The sequence below is a fragment of the Bombina bombina genome, chromosome 3 (genome assembly GCF_027579735.1).
Source record: "Bombina bombina isolate aBomBom1 chromosome 3, aBomBom1.pri, whole genome shotgun sequence".
NCBI classification, from domain to species: Eukaryota; Metazoa; Chordata; class Amphibia; order Anura; family Bombinatoridae; genus Bombina; species Bombina bombina.
The window spans coordinates 448,664,664-448,691,484 of record NC_069501.1 but is presented as its reverse complement, the minus strand read 5'-3'; the positions used below and the strand labels follow the sequence as shown (position 1 = coordinate 448,691,484).

Genomic DNA, 26,821 nt, shown 5'->3' with positions numbered 1-26,821 from the left:
TAATTTGGGGGGGGCGTGATTACTCTCGTTTGGGCATCATATATAGGTAGAGCAGTACGGTGGGTCTCCAAGAAGCCTCTGATGAAGTGGAGACTATCCGTGAAACGTGTTAGGACACGTGTACCTTACATCACAGTGATATGCCGACTTTCTCACAACACTGCATCTCGGTGGTTTGTGTACATAGACTCTTAGGTACTTGTCGTCCTTTGAGGGTCATCGATACCCCCCCCCCTTGTCTCAGTGCAGACCTTTGTTTGTCATCTATTTGTAAAAGCGTATTACATCTTCTGCTCATTGACACTACGACAGACCTCCCATTATTAGGGTTGGAACTTTTCATTCCTACATCCAGTGCCAGCAAGCATCTGTGCCAAAAATATATATCACAACCTCATTTTGCTCATATATGAACTATGTGATTTTTATGTTACTTTGCTCGTTATTGTGACAAATGTTATTTGCTAAAATGTATATGTTAACCTTTGCTGCATTCTGGATATACACTTTTTTCATCTTTCTTGGGTTCTGCATTGAGTACATCCTTTTCTAGCGCTATCCCACCCCTTTACTAAACATTGTACTTTCGCCAGGTATAGTAGAATAAGGGATTCTTTTATACTCAGCTTAGGGATTTAGCTGCAGGTTTTGGGTGTTACTTTTTTGCCTTACCAGTACTATATTTTCGCTCTAACATCAGTGTTGAAGCGCTAGTTAGTCCTTCCTTAAATATAATATGTATATTTCTTTTCACATAAAATAATGCCTAGTGAAGTGGAATATTGGTAGTCATAGAAAATAACAGTAAAAACAAGGTAAGCATCCGCTGTCTCCAGCCTGTCAGGTTGGTTGACCCATTCTCTGTTAAAAAAGAGTAATATCAGATCTTATGGACAATATAGTTGTTGTTTTTTAGGGAGGCCTCACAAATTAAAGAACAGACTTGCAGCTATCTAAGTTATAGATCTTTAAGTTGTGCTTTGGTGCAAGACATACTAGGCAGCTAAGGTAGCGCTTTGTATAACTTCAAATTTAAAAATAACAAGGGGTGTAACATCCACCACTATATCAGTGAGAAAATTATTCAATCCATCAATTATTAAATTTATATGAAATGGTAAAGCTTAAAGTGGTGGTAAACCCTACCGTTTTTGAAACTCTAGGATTTACCAGTGCAACAAATAAAGGGGACTTTCAGTCCTGAAGTATAAAATATTTCATGCTGAAAGTTGCTTTATTTGTCTGTAGAGTATGCCGCGCCGAACGCCTCAGGCTGCCCTCCGCAGAACGCTATTTTTTAAATGAGGTGATGTTTCCATCTCTTAGCCAACAGCCATGCGGACCAACTGGCAATATACCAGATAGCTAGCACGCTATTGGCTAAGATCTCCTCAGTGATCAAACTAGCGTTCTGCTGTGGGCGGCTTGAGGCGTTCAGTGCGGCGAAAGCTGCAGACAAATAAAGGCACTTTCGGCATTATGTATTTTATACTTCATGACTGAAAGTCCCCTTTATTTGTTGCACTGGTAAATCCTAGTGTTTCACAAACGCTAGGATTTACTATCACTTTAAACAGGGGACCTACTAGGACAAACTCATCCAGACTTTGCCAAAACTAATGATTTATTTTACTCGACACCAATATTCAAATTGATTTTTATCTTAAAGGAATGGGCAAATACGGCAAATCTAGTCTATTACAAGCTGGGTTAACATACTTAAATAGCTACAGGTACAAAAGCCCAGACTGTGAGCAAACTAATGAGCTAGAATTATTAGAAACAATAAGAAACAGAATAGGAGCATAGAAGGGTTTAAAAGTTTTACGTGCACCAGTATTTTACATACAACAGCTGCTCAGAGAGCCAGTGGGGCTTATATCATATCAGCAATTAATTGTATAGTTGATTGAGATCAACTATACAAATGATAAAACTTACCCTTCATTACAGAAATAATTTGCTCTGGTACCAAATAAAAAGTCTTTAGCTTCAAAATATCCATTTTCTATTTCTGACAGACTGGGACACCGTTTCTCTGTAAGGAAGAAAAAACAATATTAATAAATATATTGATCTGCATTTACATTCACATTTTTCTAATTGATCAACGTTTAATTGCTGGTTCATGTGAATGTTGCTACCTTCGTCAGGACCTATTCTGAAAAGTTTTTAGAGGGAACTCTGTGCTTCAGCAGCTGCAGTTATTCTTTCAATTTAAACTACACTTAGCTGAAACCCAGCATTTAAATGATATATGTTGAGTCTATGCAGTACTGGGTTTCAAAGCATATAGATACTATTCTGCTGAAAACCGGCATTTAAATGGTGTATGACAGTTCTATGCAGAACGAGGCTTTCATGCAGATGCGCTCATAAATTTACATACCCTGGCAGAATTTTTTATTTCATGGCCATTTTTCAGAGAATATGAATGATAACACAAAAAATGTTCTTTCACTCATGGTTAGTGTTTGGTTGAAGCCATTTATTATCAATCAACTGTGTTTACTCTTTTTAAATCACAATGACAACAGAAACAACCCAAATGACCCTGATCAAAAGATTACATACCCTGGTGATTTTTGGCCTGATAACATGCACACAAGTTAACACAAAGGGGTTTAAATGGCTATTAAAGGTAACCATCCTCATCTGTTTGCTTGTAATTAGTGTGTGTGTATAAAAGGTCAATGAGTTTCTGGACTCCTGACAGACCCTTGCATCTTTCATCCAGTGCTGCACTGATGTTTCTGGATTCTGAGTCATGGGGAAAGCAAAAGAATTGTCAAAGGATATGTGGGAAAAGGTAGTTGAACTGTATAAAACAGGGAAGGGATATAAAAAGATATCCAAGGAATTGAGAATGCAAATCAGCAGTGTTCAAACTCTAATCAAGAAGTGGAAAAAGAGGGGTTCTGTTGAAACCAAACCACAGTCAGGTAGACCAACTAAAATTTCAGCCACTTCTGCCAGGAAAATTGTTCGGGATGCAAAGTAAAACCCACAAATAACTTCAGTTGAAATACAGGACTCTCTGAAAACATGTGGTGTGGCTGTCTCAAGATGCACAATAAGGAGGCATTTGAAGAAAGATGGGCTGCATGGTCGAGTCACCAGAAGAAAGCCATTACTATGCAAATGCCACAAAGTATCCCGCTTACAATATGCCAAACAGCACCGAAACAAGCTTTAAACCTTCTGGCACAAAGTCATTTGGAGTGATGAGACCAAAATTGAGCTTTTTGGCCACAACCATAAACGCTACATTTGGAGAGGAGTCAACAAGGAACACCATTCCTACTGTGAAACACGGAGGTGGATCGCTGATGTTTTGGGGATGTGTGAGCTACAAAGGCACAGGAAATTTGGTCAGAATTGATGGCAAGATGAATGCAGTATGTTATCCAAAAATTAGCCCGGAAGCTGCGCATGGGACGTACTTAGACATTCCAACATGACAATGATCTTAAACACAAGGCCAAGTCGACTTGTCATTGGCTACAGCAGAATAAAGTGAAGGTTCTGGAGTGGCCATCTCAGTCTCCTGACCTCAATATCATTGAGCCACTCTGGGGAGATCTCAAACGTGCAGTTCAGGCAAGACAGCCCAAGAATTTACAGGAACTGGAGGCTTTTTGCCAGGAAGAATGACCAGCTTTACCATCTGAGAAGATAAAGAGCCTTATCCACAAATACCACAAAAGACTTCAAGCTGTCATTGATGTTAAAGAGGGCAATGCACGGTATTAAGAACTGGGGTATGTAAACTTTTAATCAGGGTCATTTCTGTAGTCATTATGATTTTAAAAGAGTAAAGACAGTTGATTGATAATAAATGGCTTCAGCCAAACACTAACCATTAGTGAAAGAAAAGTAGTGCGCTCCAAAAAACACCTTATGCTAATCTCTAAATATCTAATCCCTTATATCTTTACTAGTGTGTTGAATCTTAAATTAATGTGTAAAAAGGTTCTTTAAAATTTAACCAAAACATTTTAATTAATAAAACATACACAAAATTCTTAAAATATTATTTGATGCATAAAAGGCATCATTGCCAAAGCCGTTTTCAAGTAGAATCTACTAAAAATAAATGCTTTGAAAGTTTATAAAATACAATCTTTTGAGACGTCTCCCAATTGAATCTATAATCCGATGTTTTAAGGTAAGGCAAGGTACTTTACTTCCAATGGGTTAGTGGCAGGGTGTTCCAAATCTGACAGACCAGAGTGTCACTGGCATTACTATCCAAGTAGTGTTTTGTTTTTCTGTGACCCTTATCGTCTGATTGGTTAACAGTCCCCACGTGACTCATCCATGAGGTCTGTGACTCGTTCGAGTATAAACAAATGTTGCCGATATCAATAAAAAGGCAACACTGTAATCTGTTATAATACGCTAAGTTCTTTACGTGTTGAAATAAAACAACTCCACGCGTTTCACCCAATACAGGCTTTATCAAGAATCTTTTAAAACCCTGGGGTAGTTCTCCAATTGGTTGTTCCCTTACCCCTGTTATAGGTTATTTTAAGAATTAGATCCACCTTCTCTTTTCTTTAAGGTGGTATTACAAGTTCTATAGCTGTATTTGAACATCATAATCTTTATAATGCATCAATTACCACAAACTTTTTTTTTATACTTCAATGTTTCATACCATATTTGTAATACCCATGATTATATATTTAATATTTGTTACTTGATATTTTATAGCATAACCCACTTCTTAACTGCAATGTAATACAAATTTAAGGTGGTATTCTTTTCACTCCTTCAAAATCCAAGATATTTACATATAGAATTTAACATATAAGAGATAAGGTAAAATAGCTCCTTTTTTTTTTAGGACACCTGCTAAATTGCATCTTACTCTTCATTGTACTTAAACATTTCTTATTCTAATAATAAACTTGGGATGTAGGGTCTGCAGTTTATATATTTGTTCCGTCTCTTTTTAAGTAATTCTGCTTTTAAATTACCCCCTCTCCAGTTTGGTTCAAATTTACATATACCCCAAAGTTTAAAGTCTGGTAGTCTGTTGTGTATTTCTTTAAAATGTTGATATAGAAGGGTATCTTGGTTTCCATATAATCCTTAGATGGTCCCTCATTTCCCTTGGTGTTTTTACATAGTGTTCTTGATTTTTTTTAGAATCACTGTTACTTTTAGTAGAGGAGTTGAGAACATATGACACAAGTTTCCAAAATGGCACTCCACCACCTTCATTGGCTGCAAGTGAAGTACTTAATAAATAATTTTTCGCATAAATCCATACTGTATAACTAGCAATTAAAATTTAACGGTTGATATATATTAAAGAAAATAAACAAATACATTTAGGTCTAGATTACGAGTGGAGTGCAATTGTTTTTGCCAAAACGATAAGAAGTATATAGTGAGGGTTTTCTCTCATCAGGCTTGCAGCTCATATCAAAAGTTGAGATTGTGTGAGCACAATCACGATTTCCGCAAGAATCATTACTGCGACTTCAGAGCTATGGATAAAAAGTTGCAAAAAAAAACACATCAAAAAATACATTTCAAAGTACAGTTACACTCATAATAACACCATCTATTAAAAATTATTTAAAAAAAAAAAAAAGAAGATCTTCAGTGTTAGGGGAAAAAAAAGCCAGAAAAGGACTTTAACATAGAGATATATACATATACATGTCTAAAGATGGATATATATATATATATATATATATATATATATATACCCTTTGCCGTTAAAAGGGACATTATACACTCAATTTTTCTTTGCATAAATGTTTTGTAGATGATCCATTTATATAGCCCATACAGTTTTTTTTTAATTGTTTTTTTTTATTGTTTTGTTTTAAAAAAAAAGTATAGTTTTGCTTATTTTTAAATAACATTGCTCTGATTTTCAGACTCCAAAGGAAAGGGGGGGGGGTCTGTTATTTCCCACTTAAAGTGGGTGTTCTAGCTACCTTTTCAACAGAGCTAAACAGGAAGCTCCTAAGTAATTTTTTATACTGGATTTTTATATCAGTATCGGTGCATATTATTCTTTATAGTAGTGTCTATTACATGCAGTTATATGAAAATTAGTGTATACTGTCCCTTTAAGTAAGTTAGTTAATTTCTAACCCTTTGAGTGCTAAGCACTTTCCCACCTGGGTGCTTAGATTTTAAGCTTTTTTTTTTTTAATTTATTTTTTTTTATTTATTTTTTTATTTTCAGACCCCAAAACTTAAACTGTTGAAAAAGTTAGGCGATTACCTTTCTACCGGTGGGTATTGGCGGTCTGTAGCTGCTTAGATGCCTGAGATACAGACTTCTAAGCAGCATGCCCCCTGCTCCTATACTTAACATTGTTAAGTATAAAACAAAATTTATGCTTACCTGATAAATTTATTTAATTTCTTTCTTGACACGATGAGTCCACGGATCATCTAATTACTAATGGGATATATCACTCCTGCCCAGCAGGAGGCGGCAAAGAGCACCACAGCAAAGTTATTAAATATCACCTCCCTTCCCTTCCACCCCAGTCATTCGACCGAAGGAAAGGAAGTAACAAGGTGCAGAGGCTTCTGAAGTTTATAACATACTCATACCCTGTCAAAAAACAGGGCGGGCCGTGGACTCATCGTGTCAAGAAATACATTGATCAGGTAAGCATAAATTTTGTTTTCTTTCTAATGACACGATGAGTCCACGGATCATCTAATTACTAATGGGATTCAATACCCAAGCTAGAGTACACAGATGATAAGGGAGGGACAAGACAGGGATCCTAAACGGAAGGCACCACCGCTTGAAGAACCTTTCTCCCAAAAGCGGCCTCAGCAGAGGTAAAAGTATCAAATTTATAGAATTTTGAAAAGTGTGAAGAGAGGACCAAGTTGCAGCTTTGCAAATCTGCTCCACCGAAGATTCATTTTTGAATGCCCATGAAGAAGAAACCGCCCTCGTGGAATGAGAAGTAGCCGTAGCTTTCTGTCCCTTACGTTTTCCAGAAAAAACACAAATAAGGCAGAAAACTGATGAAAATCCTTAGTCGCCTGTAAATAAAATTTTAATGCATGGACTACATCCAGATTGTGCAGAAGACGTTCCTTCTTAGTAGAAGGATTAGGACAAAAGGAAGGAACAACAATCTCCTGATTAATGTTCCGGTCAGAAACTGCCTTGGGTAGAAAACCCAACTTAGTACACAAAACTACCTTATCCAAATGAAAAATAAGGTAAGGAGACTCACACTGTAATGCTGAGAGTTCTGACACACTGCGAGCAGATCAAATACAGTAGCAACTAGAAATAAAACTTTCAAGATAATAACTTAATATCTAAGGAATGCATAGGCTCAAATGGAGCCCCTTGAAGAACATTAAGAACTAAATTAAGACTCCAAGGAGGAGTAACTGGCTTGAACACAGGTCTAATCCTGACAAGGGCCTGACAAAAGGATTGTACGTCTGGATCCGGAGGAGAACTTCGCAGCTAAGCGCACAAAGCTAGGCCCCGCCCATTGTGGGCGTAAATCAATTCCCCAGCAAGGAAACCGCATGGGAAGAAAAAAACAGAATTTATGTTTACCTGATAAATTACTTTCTCCAACGGTGTGTCCGGTCCACAGCGTCATCCTTACTTGTGGGATATTCTCTTCCCCAACAGGAAATGGCAAAGAGCCCAGCAAAGCTGGTCACATGATCCCTCCTAGGCTCCGCCTTCCCCAGTCATTCGACCGACGTAAAGGAGGAATATTTGCATAGGAGAAATCATATGATACCGTGGTGACTGTAGTTAAAGAAAATAAATTATCAGACCTGATTAAAAAAACCAGGGCGGGCCGTGGACCGGACACACCGTTGGAGAAATTAATTTATCAGGTAAACATAAATTCTGTTTTCTCCAACATAGGTGTGTCCGGTCCACGGCGTCATCCTTACTTGTGGGAACCAATACCAAAGCTTTAGGACACGGATGAAGGGAGGGAGCAAATCAGGTCACCTAGATGGAAGGCACCACGGCTTGCAAAACCTTTCTCCCAAAAATAGCCTCAGAAGAAGCAAAAAGTATCAAATTTGTAAAATTTAGTAAAAGTGTGCAGTGAAGACCAAGTCGCTGCCTTACATATCTGATCAACAGAAGCCTCGTTCTTGAAGGCCCAAGTGGAAGCCACAGCCCTAGTGGAATGAGCTGTGATTCTTTCAGGAGGCTGCCGTCCGGCAGTCTCGTAAAGCCAATCTGATGATGCTTTTAATCAAAAAAGAGAGAGAGGTAGAAGTTGCTTTTTGACCTCTCCTTTTACCAGAATAAACAACAAACAAGGAAGATGTTTGTCTAAAATCCTTTGTAGCACCTAAATAGAATTTTAGAGCACGAACTACATCCAAATTGTGCAACAAACGTTCCTTCTTTGAAACTGGATTCGGACACAAAGAAGGCACGACTATCTCCTGGTTAATGTTTTTGTTAGAAACAACTTTCGGAAGAAAACCAGGTTTAGTACGCAAAACCACCTTATCTGCATGGAACACCAGATAAGGAGGAGAACACTGCAGAGCAGATAATTCTGAAACTCTTCTAGCAGAAGAAATTGCAACCAAAAACAAAACTTTCCAAGATAATAACTTAATATCAACGGAATGTAAGGGTTCAAACGGAACCCCCTGAAGAACTGAAAGAACTAAATTGAGACTCCAAGGAGGAGTCAAAGGTTTGTAAACAGGCTTGATTCTAACCAGAGCCTGAACAAAGGCTTGAACATCTGGCACAGCTGCCAGCTTTTTGTGAAGTAACACAGACAAGGCAGAAATCTGTCCCTTCAAAGAACTTGCAGATAATCCTTTCTCCAAACCTTCTTGAAGAAAGGATAGAATCTGAGGAATTTTTATCTTGTCCCAAGGGAATCCTTTAGATTCACACCAACAGATATATTTTTTCCATATTTTGTGGTAGATTTTTCTAGTTACAGGCTTTCTGGCCTGAACAAGAGTATCAATGACAGAATCTGAGAACCCTCGCTTTGATAAGATCAAGCGTTCAATCTCCAAGCAGTCAGCTGGAGTGAGACCAGATTCGGATGTTCGAACGGACCTTGAACAAGAAGGTCTCGTCTCAAAGGTAGCTTCCATGGTGGAGCCGATGACATATTCACCAGGTCTGCATACCAAGTCCTGCGTGGCCACGCAGGAGCTATCAAGATCACCGATGCCCTCTCCTGATTGATCCTGGCTACCAGCCTGGGGATGAGAGGAAACGGCGGGAATACATAAGCTAGTTTGAAGGTCCAAGGTGCTACTAGTGCATCTACTAGAGTCGCCTTGGGATCCCTGGATCTGGACCCGTAGCAAGGAACCTTGAAGTTCTGACGAGAGGCCATCAGATCCATGTCTGGAATGCCCCACAATTGAGTAATTTGGGCAAAGATTTCCGGATGGAGTTCCCACTCCCCCGGATGAAATGTCTGACGACTCAGAAAATCCGCTTCCCAATTTTCCACTCCTGGGATGTGGATTGCAGACAAGTGGCAGGAGTGAGTCTCCGCCCATTGAATGATTTTGGTCACTTCTTCCATCGCCAGGGAACTCCTTGTTCCCCCCTGATGGTTGATGTACGCAACAGTCGTCATGTTGTCTGATTGAAACCGTATGAATTTGGCCTTTGCTAGCTGAGGCCAAGCCTTGAGAGCATTGAATATCGCTCTCAGTTCCAGAATATTTATCGGGAGAAGAGATTCTTCCCGAGACCAAAGACCCTGAGCTTTCAGGGGTCCCCAGACCGCGCCCCAGCCCACCAGACTGGCGTCGGTCGTGACAATGACCCACTCTGGTCTGCGGAAGCTCATCCCCTGTGACAGGTTGTCCAGGGACAGCCACCAACGGAGTGAATCTCTGGTCCTCTGATCTACTTGTATCGTCGGAGACAAGTCTGTATAGTCCCCATTCCACTGACTGAGCATGCACAGTTGTAATGGTCTTAGATGAATTCGCGCAAAAGGAACTATGTCCATTGCCGCTACCATCAAACCTATTACTTCCATGCACTGCGCTATGGAAGGAAGAGGAACAGAATGAAGTATTTGACAAGAGTTTAGAAGTTTTGATTTTCTGGCCTCTGTCAGAAAAATCCTCATTTCTAAGGAGTCTATTATTGTTCCCAAGAAGGGAACCCTTGTTGACGGAGATAGAGAACTTTTTTCAACGTTCACTTTCCACCCGTGAGATCTGAGAAAGGCCAGGACAATGTCCGTGTGAGCCTTTGCTTGTGGAAGGGACGACGCTTGAATCAGTATGTCGTCCAAGTAAGGTACTACTGCAATGCCCCTTGGTCTTAGCACCGCTAGAAGGGACCCTAGTACCTTTGTGAAAATTCTTGGAGCAGTGGCTAATCCGAACGGAAGTGCCACAAACTGGTAATGCTTGTCCAGAAATGCGAACCTTAGGAACCGATGATGTTCCTTGTGGATAGGAATATGTAGATATGCATCCTTTAAATCCACCGTGGTCATGAATTGACCTTCCTGGATGGAAGGAAGAATTGTTCGAATGGTTTCCATTTTGAACGATGGAACCTTGAGAAACTTGTTTAGGATCTTGAGATCTAAGATTGGTCTGAATGTTCCCTCTTTTTTGGGAACTACGAACAGATTGGAGTAGAACCCCATCCCTTGTTCTCCTAATGGAACAGGATGAATCACTCCCATTTTTAACAGGTCTTCTACACAATGTAAGAATGCCTGTTTTTTTATGTGGTCTGAAGACAATTGAGACCTGTGGAACCTCCCCCTTGGGGGAAGCCCCTTGAATTCCAGAAGATAACCTTGGGAGACTATTTCTAGCGCCCAAGGATCCAGAACATCTCTTGCCCAAGCCTGAGCGAAGAGAGAGAGTCTGCCCCCCACCAGATCCGGTCCCGGATCGGGGGCCAACATCTCATGCTGTCTTGGTAGCAGTGGCAGGTTTCTTGGCCTGCTTACCTTTGTTCCAGCCTTGCATTGGCCTCCAGGCTGGCTTGGCTTGAGAAGTATTACCCTCTTGCTTAGAGGACGTAGCACTTGGGGCTGGTCCGTTTCTGCGAAAGGGACGAAAATTAGGTTTATTTTTGGCCTTGAAAGACCTATCCTGAGGAAGGGCGTGGCCCTTGCCCCCAGTGATATCAGAAATAATCTCTTTCAAGTCAGGGCCAAACAGCGTTTTCCCCTTGAAAGGAATGTTAAGCAATTTGTTCTTGGAAGACGCATCCGCTGACCAAGATTTTAGCCAAAGCGCTCTGCGCGCCACAATAGCAAACCCAGAATTTTTCGCCGCTAATCTAGCCAATTGCAAAGTGGCGTCTAGGGTGAAAGAGTTAGCCAATTTGAGAGCATGAATTCTGTCCAAAATCTCCTCATAAGAAGAATCTTTATTGAGCGCCTTTTCTAGTTCATCGAACCAGAAACACGCTGCTGTAGTGACAGGAACAATGCATGAAATTGGTTGTAGAAGGTAACCTTGCTGAACAAACATCTTTTTAAGCAAACCCTCTAATTTTTTATCCATAGGATCTTTGAAAGCACAACTATCTTCTATGGGTATAGTGGTGCGTTTGTTTAGAGTAGAAACCGCCCCCTCGACCTTGGGGACTGTCTGCCATAAGTCCTTTCTGGGGTCGACCATAGGAAACAATTTCTTAAATATAGGGGGAGGGACGAAAGGTATGCCGGGCCTTTCCCATTCTTTATTTACAATGTCCGCCACCCGCTTGGGTATAGGAAAAGCTTTGGGGGGCCCCGGGACCTCTAGGAACTTGTCCATTTTACATAATTTCTCTGGAATGACCAAATTCTCACAATCATCCAGAGTAGATAACACCTCCTTAAGCAGGGCGCGGAGATGTTCCAATTTAAATTTAAATGTAATCACATCAGGTTCAGCTTGTTGAGAAATTTTCCCTGAATCTGAAATTTCTCCCTCAGACAAAACCTCCCTGGCCCCCTCAGACTGGTGTAGGGGCACTTCAGAACCAATATCATCAGCGTCCTCATGCTCTTCAGTATTTTCTAAAACAGAGCAGTCGCGCTTTCGCTGATAAGTGGGCATTTTGGCTAAAATGTTTTTGATAGAATTATCCATTACAGCCGTTAATTGTTGCATAGTAAGGAGTATTGGCGCACTAGATGTACTAGGGGCCTCCTGTGTGGTGTAGACGAAGGAGGGGATGATGCAGTACCATGCTTACTCCCCTCACTTGAGGAATCATCTTGGGCATCATTTTCTCTAAATTTTGTGTCACATAAATCACATCTATTTAAATGAGAAGGAACCTTGGCTTCCCCACATACAGAACACAGTCTATCTGGTAGTTCAGACATGTTAAACAGGCATAAACTTGATAACAAAGTACAAAAAACGTTTTAAAATAAAACCGTTACTGTCACTTTAAATTTTAAACTGAACACACTTTATTACTGCAAATGTGAAAAAGTATGAAGGAATTGTTCAAAATTCACCAAAATTTCACCACAGTGTCTTAAAGCCTTAAAAGTATTGCACACCAAATTTGAAAGCTTTAACCCTTAAAATAACGGAACCGGAGCCGTTTTTATATTTAACCCCTTTACAGTCCCTGGTATCTGCTTTGCTGAGACCCAACCAAGCCCAAAGGGGAATACGATACCAAATGACGCCTTCAGAAAGTCTTTTCTATGTATCAGAGCTCCTCACACATGCATCTGCATGTCATGCTTCCCAAAAACAAGTGCGCAATTGAGGCGCGAAAATGAGGCTCTGCCTATGATTAGGGAAAGCCCCTAGAGAATAAGGTGTCCAATACAGTGCCTGCCGGTTATTTTACATAATTCCCAAGAATAAAATAATTCCTCAAAGCTATGAAGTATAAAATATGCTTATATATCAATCGTTTTAGCCCAGAAAATGTCTACAGTCTTAAAAGCCCTTGTGAAGCCCTTTTTTTCTTTATGTAATAAAAATGGCTTACCGGATCCCATAGGGAAAATGACAGCTTCCAGCATTACCAAGTCTTGTTAGAAATGTGTCATACCTCAAGCAGCAAAAGTCTGCTCACTGTTTCCCCCAACTGAAGTTAATTCATCTCAACAGTCCTGTGTGGAAACAGCCATCGATTTTAGTAACGGTTGCTAAAATCATTTTCCTCTTACAAACAGAAATCTTCATCTCTTTTCTGTTTCAGAGTAAATAGTACATACCAGCACTATTTTAAAATAACAAACTCTTGATTGAATAATAAAAACTACAGTTAAACACCAAAAAACTCTAAGCCATCTCCGTGGAGATGTTGCCTGTACAACGGCAAAGAGAATGACTGGGGAAGGCGGAGCCTAGGAGGGATCATGTGACCAGCTTTGCTGGGCTCTTTGCCATTTCCTGTTGGGGAAGAGAATATCCCACAAGTAAGGATGACGCCGTGGACCGGACACACCTATGTTGGAGAAATGACGGTTTAACACATAAACCATAATAAAGAGAACCGCCAAAGTGCCCCGCAAATAAACATACACTCCCCTGTCCTGTCATAAGTTTCACCGCAGATAACGTTAGAACCCTTGGGGAACAATCCGCAATCTCCCAGCATCAGCCCTCAACATAGTATACCCACTGGGTGAAGCACACATCAGTTTACTGAAAAAAATAAACACAGTTGATAGCACCCAAAAGAGAGGGGAATCCCAGGCACATCTCCTGATCTCTGTGCATACTGCATACCCCTCCCCGGCATAGGGAATAAATGTCAGTCTGTTCTGATATATCTCAGTTTCCCCAGAAGCAAATGACTGCACATACCTCAATGCTGAGAGCAGCATGATGTGGTCCCACACAATGAAGATGCTCTTTTCACCACCTTCAGCCGATCTGTGGGAACAAGCAGGGTCTTAGATAATGTTTGCTAAGACCATCATCATCAGGGCAGCAAAAAATAAGGGAGTCACTGAATGAAGATTTCTCCGGTTGCTGTGTACCCTGAGAAAAATAGTACTCACTGGTACCATTTAAAATAAAAAAAACTCTTGATTGAAGAAACTAAACTAACACCTCACTTTACCTCTTCCTATCACTAACACAGGCAAAGAGAATGACTGGGGTGGGAGGGAAGGGAGGAGCTATATATACAGCTCTGCTATGGTGCTCTTTGCCTCCTCCTGCTGACCAGGAGGCGATATTCCCATAAGTAAGGATGAAATCCGTGGACTCGTCATATCTTGTAAAAGAAATCTATATAGGTAGGACAAAAAGAAAGATAAAGCGCCGCCTATATGAACACATAGATAATATAAAAAGAGGGTATGAGAATCATAGCGTCTCTAAGCATTTCAAAACTACCCATGGACAGAATTCCACTAATCTCTCAGTCAGAGTTTTAGAATTTATACCAGTTTCTGTAGGTAATGAACAGCAAAGACTCATGAAACTTAGACAATGTGAAACAAAATGGATCCACTTATTAGACTGTATGATGACACCCAAAGGGCTTAATATTGACTTGGATCTACAGGCCTTTATGACATGAGTTTTTTTTTTTTTTTTATGAAATTTAATGTTCTTTTTGTGTGTTTTTAATTTTTATATATAAATATATATATATATATATATATATATATATATATATATATATATATATATATATATATACACAGTATATAAATATAAAAAACAACAAAAAGTATTGGTGCACATCCAACCACTTAAGTCCACTCTTTCATGGCATATTTGTATAACATTTTGCAATAATATTGGCTTATATTTGAGCTGCAAAAACAAATATACTTCTATCTGCTAAATATACTTACATAGTTCAAATAAAATTTTATTTGAACTATGTAAGTATATTTAGCAGATAGCGGTATATTTGTTTTTGCAGCTCAAATATAAGCCAATATTATTGCGAGATATTTATCCCAATCTTATTAGAAGCTATGTAATAATATATTTGGCAAACAGAAGCATATACAAATATGCCATGAAAGAGTGGACTTAAATGGTTGGATGTGCACCAATACTTTTTGTTGTTTTGTAATTGTTTTGGTCACTTTGGTAGCACTCCCACAATATTTGTGTTAAGATTAAACAGTCCTTTTGTGGTGTGCTTAACACCAAAAAAACCCTTTGTTGTATGTATATATATATATATATATATATATATATATATATATATATATACATACATATATATACAGTATATATAAACAGTTTATTATAAAAACATCAGCTAAAATGGGAAATCCATTTTAGGTGCATACGTAAATATGAAATTGAATGTTTTCGTGTGCATTTTTAATTCATAATATATATATATAACAAATAAGGTATGTGAAGTTCAATAGTTATTAATGCTTTTAAATAATTTATAGAATATAATAAGGTTAATGTTTAATGTTTAAATTTTAAAAACATTTGTTTAGCAATATCCAGATAAGATAGGGATGTATATAGATCAACAATGGCAAAGTATGAAAGGTTCTATTTAGTCATATTAGACCTTTCATTGTTTAATATGGGGTTTTTTTATATAAAAAGTCATTGTAGATAAGGGGTAATTTTTTATTTTAAATTGCCGTTTTTAATCTCAGCAATATGGTAAACTTATTTGTATATGTTTATATACTTTCACAGTATGTTTATTTCCTTGCACGTCTGTCTCCGTGTGAGTAGTATGTAAAAGTCAGGATGTTGATAGCGATGTGTTTAGAGGCTGGTCATAATTACACAAGCTGATTGGCCGATGGCAAAACACATAGGACGGCCATGAGAATAACGGATTGGGCCTTGTCTATATGACGTTACCATCCTCACGCCCATAAACAGAAGTCTGTCCTGAATTGTCTCAACGGATTGGCCAGGGAGTAAACCAATCAGGAATCACCTTTAAGCATTTAAGGAGACGCTGTATTACACAGCGTGTAACCATTTAATCTTGAGAAAGTTTGGATAGGCCGAACGAAACGCGTTGGGGACGGAGCGTGACGAGGCTCCTTTGGACAGCGTCTATAACTGGGAAAAAAGAGCTGGGTGACTGAACAGCTGAGGTGTGATTGAAACACCATTTCGATTGCAACTGGGACTTTTCCTTTCTTTCCCAAGATTGGGATACAGGCTTGTGATTATTGTTTTCTTGTAAGTGTTTTTAACCGCTTATACTGAATAAAACATAAAACGTCTCTTTTGTTTGTTTCTCTTATCCTGAGGAAGATGACCCTTTCCTCCCGTAATATCAGAGATTTAAATTGATAAACCCGGTCCGAACAAGGTATTTTCCCTTGTAAGGAATTGCTAACAGTTTAGACTTAGATGATACATCCGCAGACCAAGGCTTTAACCATAAAGCCCGCTGGGCTAGTACAGTAAAACCTGAAATCTTTGCTCCCAGCTTGATACCCTTATTATTTGCTATAGATGTATCACCCAATACAACACAAGATTATGTTGCACTTATTAATGTATCACAAATTGAGAGCATCCCCACTTTTTAGTCTAGCACATTCTTTAGTTTTTTGTAGTTACTTTTTCACTTTTTATATTTTTTATTATCTTACATTCTAAATAGCACCAAGTCTGTAGAAATCAGATTTTCACTCTATTTCACTCAATTACTTTAAGAGGTCCAAAATAATATAAAAAATAGGATTACCCTCGTTTATTAAAAAACACAACCATTATTATTTTTCACAATTCACAACAAGTCCCACACAATCACACAAACACACTGAGAACTAATAGTAGCATGTCACGTTATATAATGCACCATTCCTACATCTAAGTGGAGATATTTTAAAAATTTTAAAATAAGAAACAAGAGAGAATTAATCAGTTACTAATATGGATATATCATGCTGTACATCGTAATAAACTGTTTGTCTCTCCACAAGTATTATTCCAACTATAGTCACTAAGTCACTATTAAAGAAACACATGATAGATTGCATTCTATTATGTCTATCATGTAGATTACACCATCTCAATATCCAGAGTAGCTCAACCTAAAACACCAATAAGAGATTTAAATATCTCCCAAACAGATGAATAAGCAATAGATCAGCTTTTTTGCTGTCATTACATCTGTACAGCCTATTTCCAGTACACAATCAGTACACAAACATAATGGCTATTATCATAGCAACTTGGATCCATAATTATTATTGTTCAAGATATTTGTTATCTCCAAAAAGAGCATGGAATATCAGCAGGTCACCTTATTAATTGTACAAGATGATATTATAAATCCTTTTATTCATCGATATCTGCGATATTACTTACTCTTAAAAGAATAGAAACGTTTCCCACTGTCAGAGCAGTATAGATTTTAATTCACAATCATATCTAGATTTATACTTTCACTCTTATGATAAATCCCTTCTAGCTAATCCGTCCTCTTTCATACAGCTCTTATCGCCACAAGCTCTTGGCAATATATGTTAGAATAACAAGTTACCTGATAAATTCAAACATCACATTGTCAATGCAAAAGTAATATTTCTTATTTAATATAGATTCTTATCTCCAAAAACAACATATGAGAAAATAATATGGCTTTACTTACGTTTGTGTTCTAAATAATAAGATTCATTCACAAGATTCTCAATTGTACACAATATATGAATGAGTCAACTACCCCATCCAATCATACATCCCCTCACATTAGTATAGTTTATTTCACATTGAGCAATTGGCTCTCTGTATAGAACCTCAGGATTTGACCAATGACAACCAATAGGAACAGGAGTGCGAGCCAATAAAAAGACACAATTTTGGCCGCGCCGTTCCCTTTGAAAAAGCCACGTTAGTGGCGAAACATGTTAGGGACTTGTGTGTTTGTTGTGAATGCCTCCTAACATTTTTAACTAGCAGAAAACTTGGTCTTTAATTTGACAAAACTTAAGTAGTTGTAGTTACAGCTAAGTTACAAAACCTAGAAACAAGTCTAACTTCGCTTACTTGTTATTACTAGCAACCGGCATTTGCAGCAAAGCGTTATTACAAGGTTATTAACATGGGACAAGGGGAGCAAATACAATACCCTTAATACCAAATAAATGGTGATTATAAAAACGCTAAACTGCAAGCTACATTTATATAATACGAAATAACAGTTATTATTTGTAGAAGTCAAGCAGATAGACGCTACTAATATATATTAAGTCTGTAGCAATATTAGAGCAAATTTGTTTAACCGCTGCAATCATTACGTTTGGATCAAACATACCAAATATCTAATTCAATCTAAAGTGTGGGTAAAAATATTCACAAAAGTACTCTATTTATCCTTTGTTAAAAAACACGCATTGAATATCTATTACAGCGAATCATAGAATTATAGGAATCCAACAGAAAAGAAAAAATACCGAAACATAGTAGTAACACTAGATTTACTTTTTAGTGATACACATTAATAAATTCAGCTATTATTAAAATCTACGAGTAAAGCAAACCTGCACAGTTGTGCAATACTAGAGTGGTACAAGCAGTGCTTGGTTATAATCATTTGAGAGGAATCAGTCACAAAACATCTCTCTAATATAATGAAATAATTACAAAGTAACTTACAAAGAATTTTGCCAAAGTGTATTGCCATTATAACCAGTACTTTACAAGGAAGGGGTAACACTCCATTTCAAACAACAAAAAAATATAAACTGAGATTAAGCCTAGTCTTAACCATCCTTCTTTAGAACCATCTATTGGCAGATGAAGCAGCTTAAATATATATATTTTTAAGCAAAAGATACAACTATATATTATATAAGATCTAACATTTCATGAGACTTTAACCCCTTAACGACCGACGACGTATGCCATACGTCCTCAAAAAAAAGCACTTAACGACCGAGGACGTATGGCATACGTCGTCGGTTAAACAGAGCACTGGAAGCGATCGAAATCGCTTCCAGCTGCTCTAACAGTATTGCAGGCTTGCCTTGATGTCTAGGCATCCTACAATACTGTTCCCGAGTGCCGGGACCGGATTGATCACTCCCCCACGAGTGATCACTTCCGGTTTCGCTCCACGTGGAGCCCGGCAGTGTTTCAGAGCATCGGAAGCGATCGGACACGCTTCCGATGCTCTGCTTGTGTGCTAAGTGCCTCGGTGGGTCGAGGCACTTAGTTAGTTGTAAAATAAAATTAAAAAAAGTAAAAAAAAAAAAAAAACGAATAAAATAAAAAAAAGCCCTAAATAGCCCCCCCCTCCCCCTTCACTAGGCATCCAAGATGGCGATGCCCAGTGCATCATGGGGCCTCTGGGGGTGTCCCTAGCCTGCCTCATCATAGGGGCAAGCTAGGGTCACCCAATCTGAGCCTCCCACCCAAAAAAAAAAATAATAATAAAATACCCCATTTGTCTGATCATGTCAATATTTGTAAATATTGACACTGATCAGAGTGGATCTCCCTCCCTCTCCTCACTTGCGATTTTGTTGGAAAGAGAGAGACCTGTTTTTTTGCAGAGAGAGATTTAATTCTTTTATTTGTTAAAAAAATATAGAACCAAAGGCTCTTTTCAGAGCCATTAACCCCTAGCTTGCCAGTGATCACTATAAATCACTGGCATTAGCATAGCTGCACTTTTTTTTGCTGTCTGTGCATTTTTTTAGGGGTTAATTTTTTGTTGTAATTTTTTAAAAATCCAGAGGCTCTTTTCAGAACCATTTAGTTAATTTAATTTAATTTTCAGAGCCATTAACCCCTAGCTTGCCAGTGATCGCTATAAATCACTGGCAGTAGCATAGCTGTACTTTTTTGCTGTCTGTGCATTTTTTTAGGGGTTAATTTTGTTGTTGTAATTTTTTAAAAATCCAGAGGCTCTTTTCAGAACCATTTAGTTAATTTAATTTTCAGAGCCATTAACCCCTAGCTTGCCAGTGATCGCTATAAATCACTGGCAGTAGCATAGTAGTACTTTTTTGCTGTCTGTGCATTTTTTTAGGGGTTAATTTTGTTGTTGTAATATATTTAAAAATCCAGAGGCTCTTTTCAGAACCATTTAGTTAATTTAATTTAATTTTCAGAGCCATTAACCCCTAGCTTGCCAGTGATCGCTATAAATCACTGGCAGTAGCATAGCAGTACTTTTTTGCTAGTTTATTTAGTTAATTAATTTAGTTAACTAATTTAATTTAAAAAAATTTAGTACATTTTTTCTGTGACAGATACAAAAATGTCACAGAAAATATATAGTGCTGAGGAGGCGTATGCCATCCTTGCGTCAGTCAGATGCCTCTATGTCTGACTCAGACCCCAATTTTGACCCTGCCATATGCTCAGATACATCACTAGATGCAGTCTCAACTGATAGTGATGTATCTGTGGCTGCTAGACCCCCTACCAGCCCCCCTGCTAGCCCCCCTGCCAGAAGGAGGCGTGTTGCTGCCATTGCTGCTGAAGAGTGGGTAACACCTCATCTCCAGAGGCCAGATATCCCACCCTTCACAGCAAATGCTGGCATAAATATAGATGTGGCAGGTTTTAGCCCCCAGCAGTTTCTGGAAGTGTTTCTGGGCGATGATGTATTGGGGAACATTGTCGCCCAAACTAATTTATATGCCCATCAGTTCCGTGCTGCAAAGCCTGGAACATATTTGGCAAAGCAGCAATGGGCCCCCATCAATGTGCCAGAATTCAAAAAATTCTGGGCATTGACCATGCTGATGGGCATCATAAAGAAACCCTCCATTCGCTCCTACTGGAGTACTAGCCCCATCTGCTCTACCCCCATTTTCTCCCAGATTATGTCGAGGAAGAGGTATGAAATGATTCTGCATTTCATGCACTTCAGCGACAACAGCCTGTGCCCCCCTAGGGAGCATCCCCAATTTGACAGGCTGTATAAAATCCGCCCCCTGATAACCCACTTTTCTGCCAGGTTTGCAGAGGCTTATACACCTGGAAGGAATATATGCGTTGATGAATCCCTAATGAAGTATAAGGGAAGGCTGGGATTCAAGCAGTTTATTCCTTCCAAGCGCTCCAGATATGGGGTAAAGGTGTATAAGCTCTGTGACAGCGAGAATGGGTATACTCAGGCCTTCCGGGTGTATGAGGGAAAGGATAGCCAACTTGACCCTCCAGGTTGCCCAGAACATATGGGAACCACTGGCAAGATTGTCTGGGACCTGATATTACCCCTAATGAACAAAGGGTATCACTTGTACTTAGACAATTTTTATACAAGTGTCCTTTTGTTCAAGCTACTGTATTGCTTTGATACAGTAGCTTGCGGTACAATTAAAAAGAACCGCGCAGGTTTCCCAGGACAGCTTGTACGCACCCGGCTACGAAGGGGGGAGACCTCAGCTCTGCGCCAAGAGGAGCTGTTGGCACTTAAGTACAGAGACAAGAAGGATGTATACCTTCTTACCACCATCCACACAGAGAGGACGGTGGCGGTTTCTGTACGTGGCAGAGCTGAGATCATAAGGAAGCCAGTGTGCATCAAGTCTTATAACAGGCATATGGGTGGGGTTGATCTGGCTGATCAGCTGCTGCAGCCCTACCTATTTATGCGGAAGACAAGGGCCTGGTACAAAAAGGTTGCAATTTACCTAATGCAGATTGCAACCCACAACGCTTTTTTGTTGTTCAAAAAAGCAAACCCCAGAGTTAAAAAGACTTTTTTACAGTTTCAGCTCCAGATTATTACGGGGATTTTGTACCATGATGCACCTGCTCCCCGGGCGGTGATGGGAGAGAGCAGAGTTGGGGCTACCCATTTTATTTTTAAAATCCCCCCTACTGCCGCAAAGCAGAAACCACAAAAAAAATGCAGAGTCTGTACCAAGAGGGGGAAGAGAAGGGACACCATATATCACTGTCCTGATTGCCCTGGACAGCCTGCACTCTGCATTGGGGACTGTTTCAAGCGGTACCATACAATGGTCAATTTTTAAAAAAATAAATACATTTGCTGTTATATATATATATATATTTGGTTATGTTTACAGTTAGATGTTTTTTTGTTTTTTTTACTTTTACTGTGCCAGATTTTTACATTTCACTACTCTATTTTTTCTAAAATTGGGCCTGTTTTTTTTTTAACCAAAACCCCTGTCAAACCTATGCATGGGGGACATAGGTGTTCTCAGGGTGCCTTGCAGAAAACAACCTGAAGTATGTTTTTGTAATAACTTACAACAGTCTCTCCTAAATCATAGTCAAAAAGCAATGTGTCTAAAAATGAAAACTGAAAAATTACCACCATACACTTTCTCCAACTTTTTGGGCTAAAACGGTTGCTTCAAAGGCATCAAAGCACACCATATACAATACCATGGGGTGTCAACATTTAAAAAATATACACTTTGAATGCAATAAATAAAAGTGGGGTATGCGATAGGCCCCAAACTAAAGATAGGCCTATCAGAAGAAATACTCTCATTTTTAATAACTAAAATCACAAGTCATAAAATTGTAACATAACCTTCCCAAAATCCTGGCAAGCCTATGCATGGGGGGCATAGGTGTACTCAGGGTGCCTTGCAGAAAACAACCTGAAGTATTCTTTTGCAATAACTTACAACAATCTCTCCTAAATCATAGTCAAAAAGCAATGTGTCTGTAAAAATGAAAATTGAAAAATTACCACCATACACTTTCTCCAATTTTTTGGGCTAAAACGGTTGCTTCAAAGGCATCAAAGCACACCATATACAATACCTTGGGGTGTCAACATTTAAAAAATATACACTTTGAATGCAATAAATAAAAGTGGGGTATGCGATAGGCCCCAAACTAAAGATAGGCCTATCAGAAGAAATACTCTCATTTTTAATAACTAAAATCATGTAACATAACCTTCCCAAAATCCTGGCAAACCTATGCATGGGGGGCATAGGTGTACTCAGGGTGCCTTGCAGAAAACAACCTGAAGTATTCTTTTGCAATAACTTACAACAGTCTCTCCTAAATCATAGTAAAAAAGCAATGTGTATGTAACAATGAAAATTGAAAAATTACGACCATATACTTTCTCCAATTTTTTGGGCTAAAATGGTTGCATCAAAGTCATCAAACCACTCCATGTATAATACCTTGGGGTGTCAACTTTTTAAATATAATCACATTTATGGAAAACAAATAAATTGAGGTATGTTAAAAGACCCCCAAAAAAGACGATAGGCAAAGAAAATATGTTAAATGTGAAAAAAAATCACAAACACATGTCAGACATTTGGCATTGCACCGCCCAAACAAGCCACCAAACCTATGCATAGGTGGTATCACTGAACTCAGGAGATGTTGGTGACCACATATTGGTGTCTTCTTTGGTAGTAACACATAACAGGAGCTGTGAATCCATGTCTAAAGAATAACACAAAAAAATGAATGCCCAATAGTTTGACAAAGACTAGTGGTTGAATTAGTGTATGGAAAGTGTTAAAATACCTGCATTTGAAATACCCTAGGATGTCTACTTTTCAAAAATATATGGTTTGATGGGGGTAAATTACATTGGCCGGCTTCAGAAATGTCTTAAATAGAACATGGGTGCATGGGATGTGAAAATGGGAAGTGTAAAAAATGGAATGCGCTTCCTAAAAATAAGGCCTTCTAGCCCCCAGAGAACCCAACACACCTATACATGGGTGGTATCACTGTACTCAGGAGATGTTGTTGAACACATATTGAGGTGTTTTTTGGCAGTAACACATAACAGGAAAAAAATGACTACCCAAAAGTTTGACAAAGACTGGTGGTTAAATAAGTTCATGGAAAGTGTGAAAATACCAGCATTTCAAATACCCTAGGGGGTCTACTTCTCAAAAATATATGGTTTGATGGAGGTAAATTTCATTGGCCGGCTTCAGAAATGTCCCAAATAGGACATTGGTGCATGATGACCGATGTGAAAATTCCAAGTTGAAAAACTGGAATGCGCTTCCTAAAAATAAGGCCTTCTAGCCCCCAGAGAACCCAACACACCTATACATGGGTGGTATCACTGTACTCAGGAGATGTTGTTGAACACATATTGAGGTGTTTTTTGGCAGTAACACATAACAGGAATTGAGAATCCATGCCTAAAGTACAATGTGTGTGAAAAATAACACAAAAAAATGACTACCCAAAAGTTTGACAAAGACTGGTGGTTAAATAAGTTCATGGAAAGTGTGAAAATACCAGCATTTCAAATACCCTAGGGGGTCTACTTCTCAAAAATATATGGTTTGATAAGGGTAAATTTCATTGGCCGGCTTCAGAAATGTCCCAAATAGGACATGGGTGCATGATGACCGATGTGAAAATTCCAAGTTGAAAAACTGGAATGCGCTTCCTAAAAATAAGGCCTTCTAGCCCCCAGAGAACCCAACACACCTATACATGGGTGGTATCACTGTACTCAGGAGATGTTGTTGAACACATATTGAGGTGTTTTTTGGCAGTAACACATAACAGGAACTGAGAATCCATGCCTAAAGTACAATGTGTGTGAAAAATAACACAAAAAATGACTACCCAAAAGTTTGACAAAGACTGGTGGTTAAATAAGTTCATGGAAAGTATGAAAATACCAGCATTTCAAATACCCTAGGGGGTCTACTTCTCAAAAATATATGGTTTGATGGGGGTAAATTTCATTGGCAGGCTTCAGAAATGTCCCAAATAGGACATGGGTGCATGATGACCGATGTGAAAATTCCAAGTTGAAAAACTGGAATGCGCTTCCTAAAAATAAGGCCTTCTAGCCCCCAGAGAACCCGACACACCTATACATGGGTGGTATCACTGTACTCAGGAGATGTTGTTGAACACATATTGAGGTGTTTTTTGGCAGTAACACATAACAGGAACTGAGAATCCATGCCTAAAGTACAATGTGTGTGAAAAATAACACAAAAAAATGACTACCCAAAAGTTTGACAAAGACTGGTGGTTGAATTAGTGCATGGAAAGTGTTAAAATACCAGCATTTGAAATACCCTAGGGTGTCTACTTTTCAAAAATATATGGTTTTATGGGGGTAAATTCCATTGGCCAGCTTCAGAAATGTCCCAAATAGGACATGGGTGCATGATGACCGATGTGAAAATTCCAAGTTGAAAAACTGGAATGCGCTCTCTAAAAATAAGAGCTTTTAGCCCCCCGAGAACCCGACACACCTATACATGGGTGGTATCACTGTACCCAGGAGATGCTGCTGAAGACATATTAGGGTGTTATTTGGCAGTAACCCTTAATATTATCAGTAAATGTATTCTTAAATTGCTATTTTGTCAAAAAATCTAATTATTTCCCCCCCCCCCCCCCCCAAACTTTGGCATAGATTGGTGGTAAAATGGTTGCATGAAAAAAGTCAAAATACCCCAAGTTTAATACCTTAGGTTGTCTTCTTTTTAAAAATATATACATTTGAAGGGTTATTCAGGGATTCCTGACAGATATTGGTGTTACAATGTAACTATCGCCAATTTTGGAAAAACATGGTTTTGAAATAGCAAAGTGCTACTTGTACTTATTGCCCTATAACTTGCAAAAAAAGCAAAGAACATGTAAACATTGGGTATTTATAAACTCAGGACAAAATTTAGAAACTGTTTAGCTTTGGTATTTTATGGTGGTTGTAGATGTGTAAGAGATTTTGGGGCTCAAAGTTAGAAAAAGTGCATTTTTTTTTTCATTTTTTCCTCATATTTTATATTTTTTTTTATAGTAAATTATAAGATATGATGAAAATAATCATATCTTTAGAAAGTCCATTTAATGGCGAGAAAAACAGTATATAATATGTGTGGGTACAGTAAATGAGTAAGAGGAAAATTACAGTTAAACACAAACATCGCAGAAATGCAAAAATAGCCTTGGTCCCAGATGGTCAACAAATTGAAAAGTGGTCTGGTCACTAAGGGGTTAATAAATATTTACTATAAAGTACAAAAGATCTTAAAATTAGATGAGACCATATGAAACCATCAGAGATATATATATATATTTTTTTTTTTTCAAACTGCCAGAGAGTGCAACAAACATTTTGGTAATACAATAAACTAAGCTGTCAGCACATTTAGACAGCAGTCGAAATAGTGACAGAATTTAGGTTGTCACCTAATAGTGGTTACAGATTGACAGTACTGCCCACTTTATACCAAACACAGTATTTAATCCTCTATATTAATAGTGATTAAGGACCTGTAAAACAGCATTGCAAAATTACAATATAAGTAACAAGACAGAATACAAACTAGACATTGTAATATGTAATCCTAGACCAGTCCTAAACTGTGCAATTTTGTGTTTACTCTAAACACCTAGCAAGACCATGCTAATTCTAATTTAGAAGCATTAGAAAAAGAATATCCTACTTACTATCACAGTGGTACAAGCTCTATATATACACAACGCAAATACCTAGAGGATCAGATTAAAACAGATCCTCATAGATACTACAGACCTAAGACCAATTAAATCACTTTGAAAGGTATTACAACCACTTCATTTGATTAGAGAATACTGGATTAAAATTAATCCGACCAAATCCTGTGTTTTTAACATTGTAAATATGTGGATTGTGTTTGAGTTTTTGTTTTCGTTTTAAACTACCCAATAAAGGTTATATTTTAAAATTTCAAAGCACTCCTTCTCCCTAGATATTCAGTCTCTATCCAATTTATGCAATCTATGATAGGGGGACGAGTGCTACCCAGGTGTACAATTCTATCAATCCTCGGATTGAATTTTTGTGTTTCAGCTTGATACCATGTAGGGAAGCATCAGTAGAAAGGAATTAGCCAATTTAAGGGCTTTAATCCTATCCTGGATCTCATCAAGGGGAGTATCTGTCCTGATAGCATCAGACAATGCATCAAACCAATATGCCGCCGGACTAGTGACCGTAGCAATG

At 38.4% G+C, this 26,821-nt stretch overlaps 1 protein-coding gene across 1 annotated transcript in view; it reads right to left on the bottom strand.

Moving 5' to 3' along the window:
• LOC128653414 (membrane cofactor protein) overlaps positions 1–26,821 on the bottom strand; it is a 433,404-nt gene that overhangs the window by 254,867 nt on the left and 151,716 nt on the right. Inside the window, exon 4 of the mRNA XM_053706682.1 lies at positions 1,942–2,038. Within this exon, the coding sequence (XP_053562657.1) occupies positions 1,942–2,038 (97 nt within the window). The remainder of the gene's footprint in view (positions 1–1,941; positions 2,039–26,821) is intronic.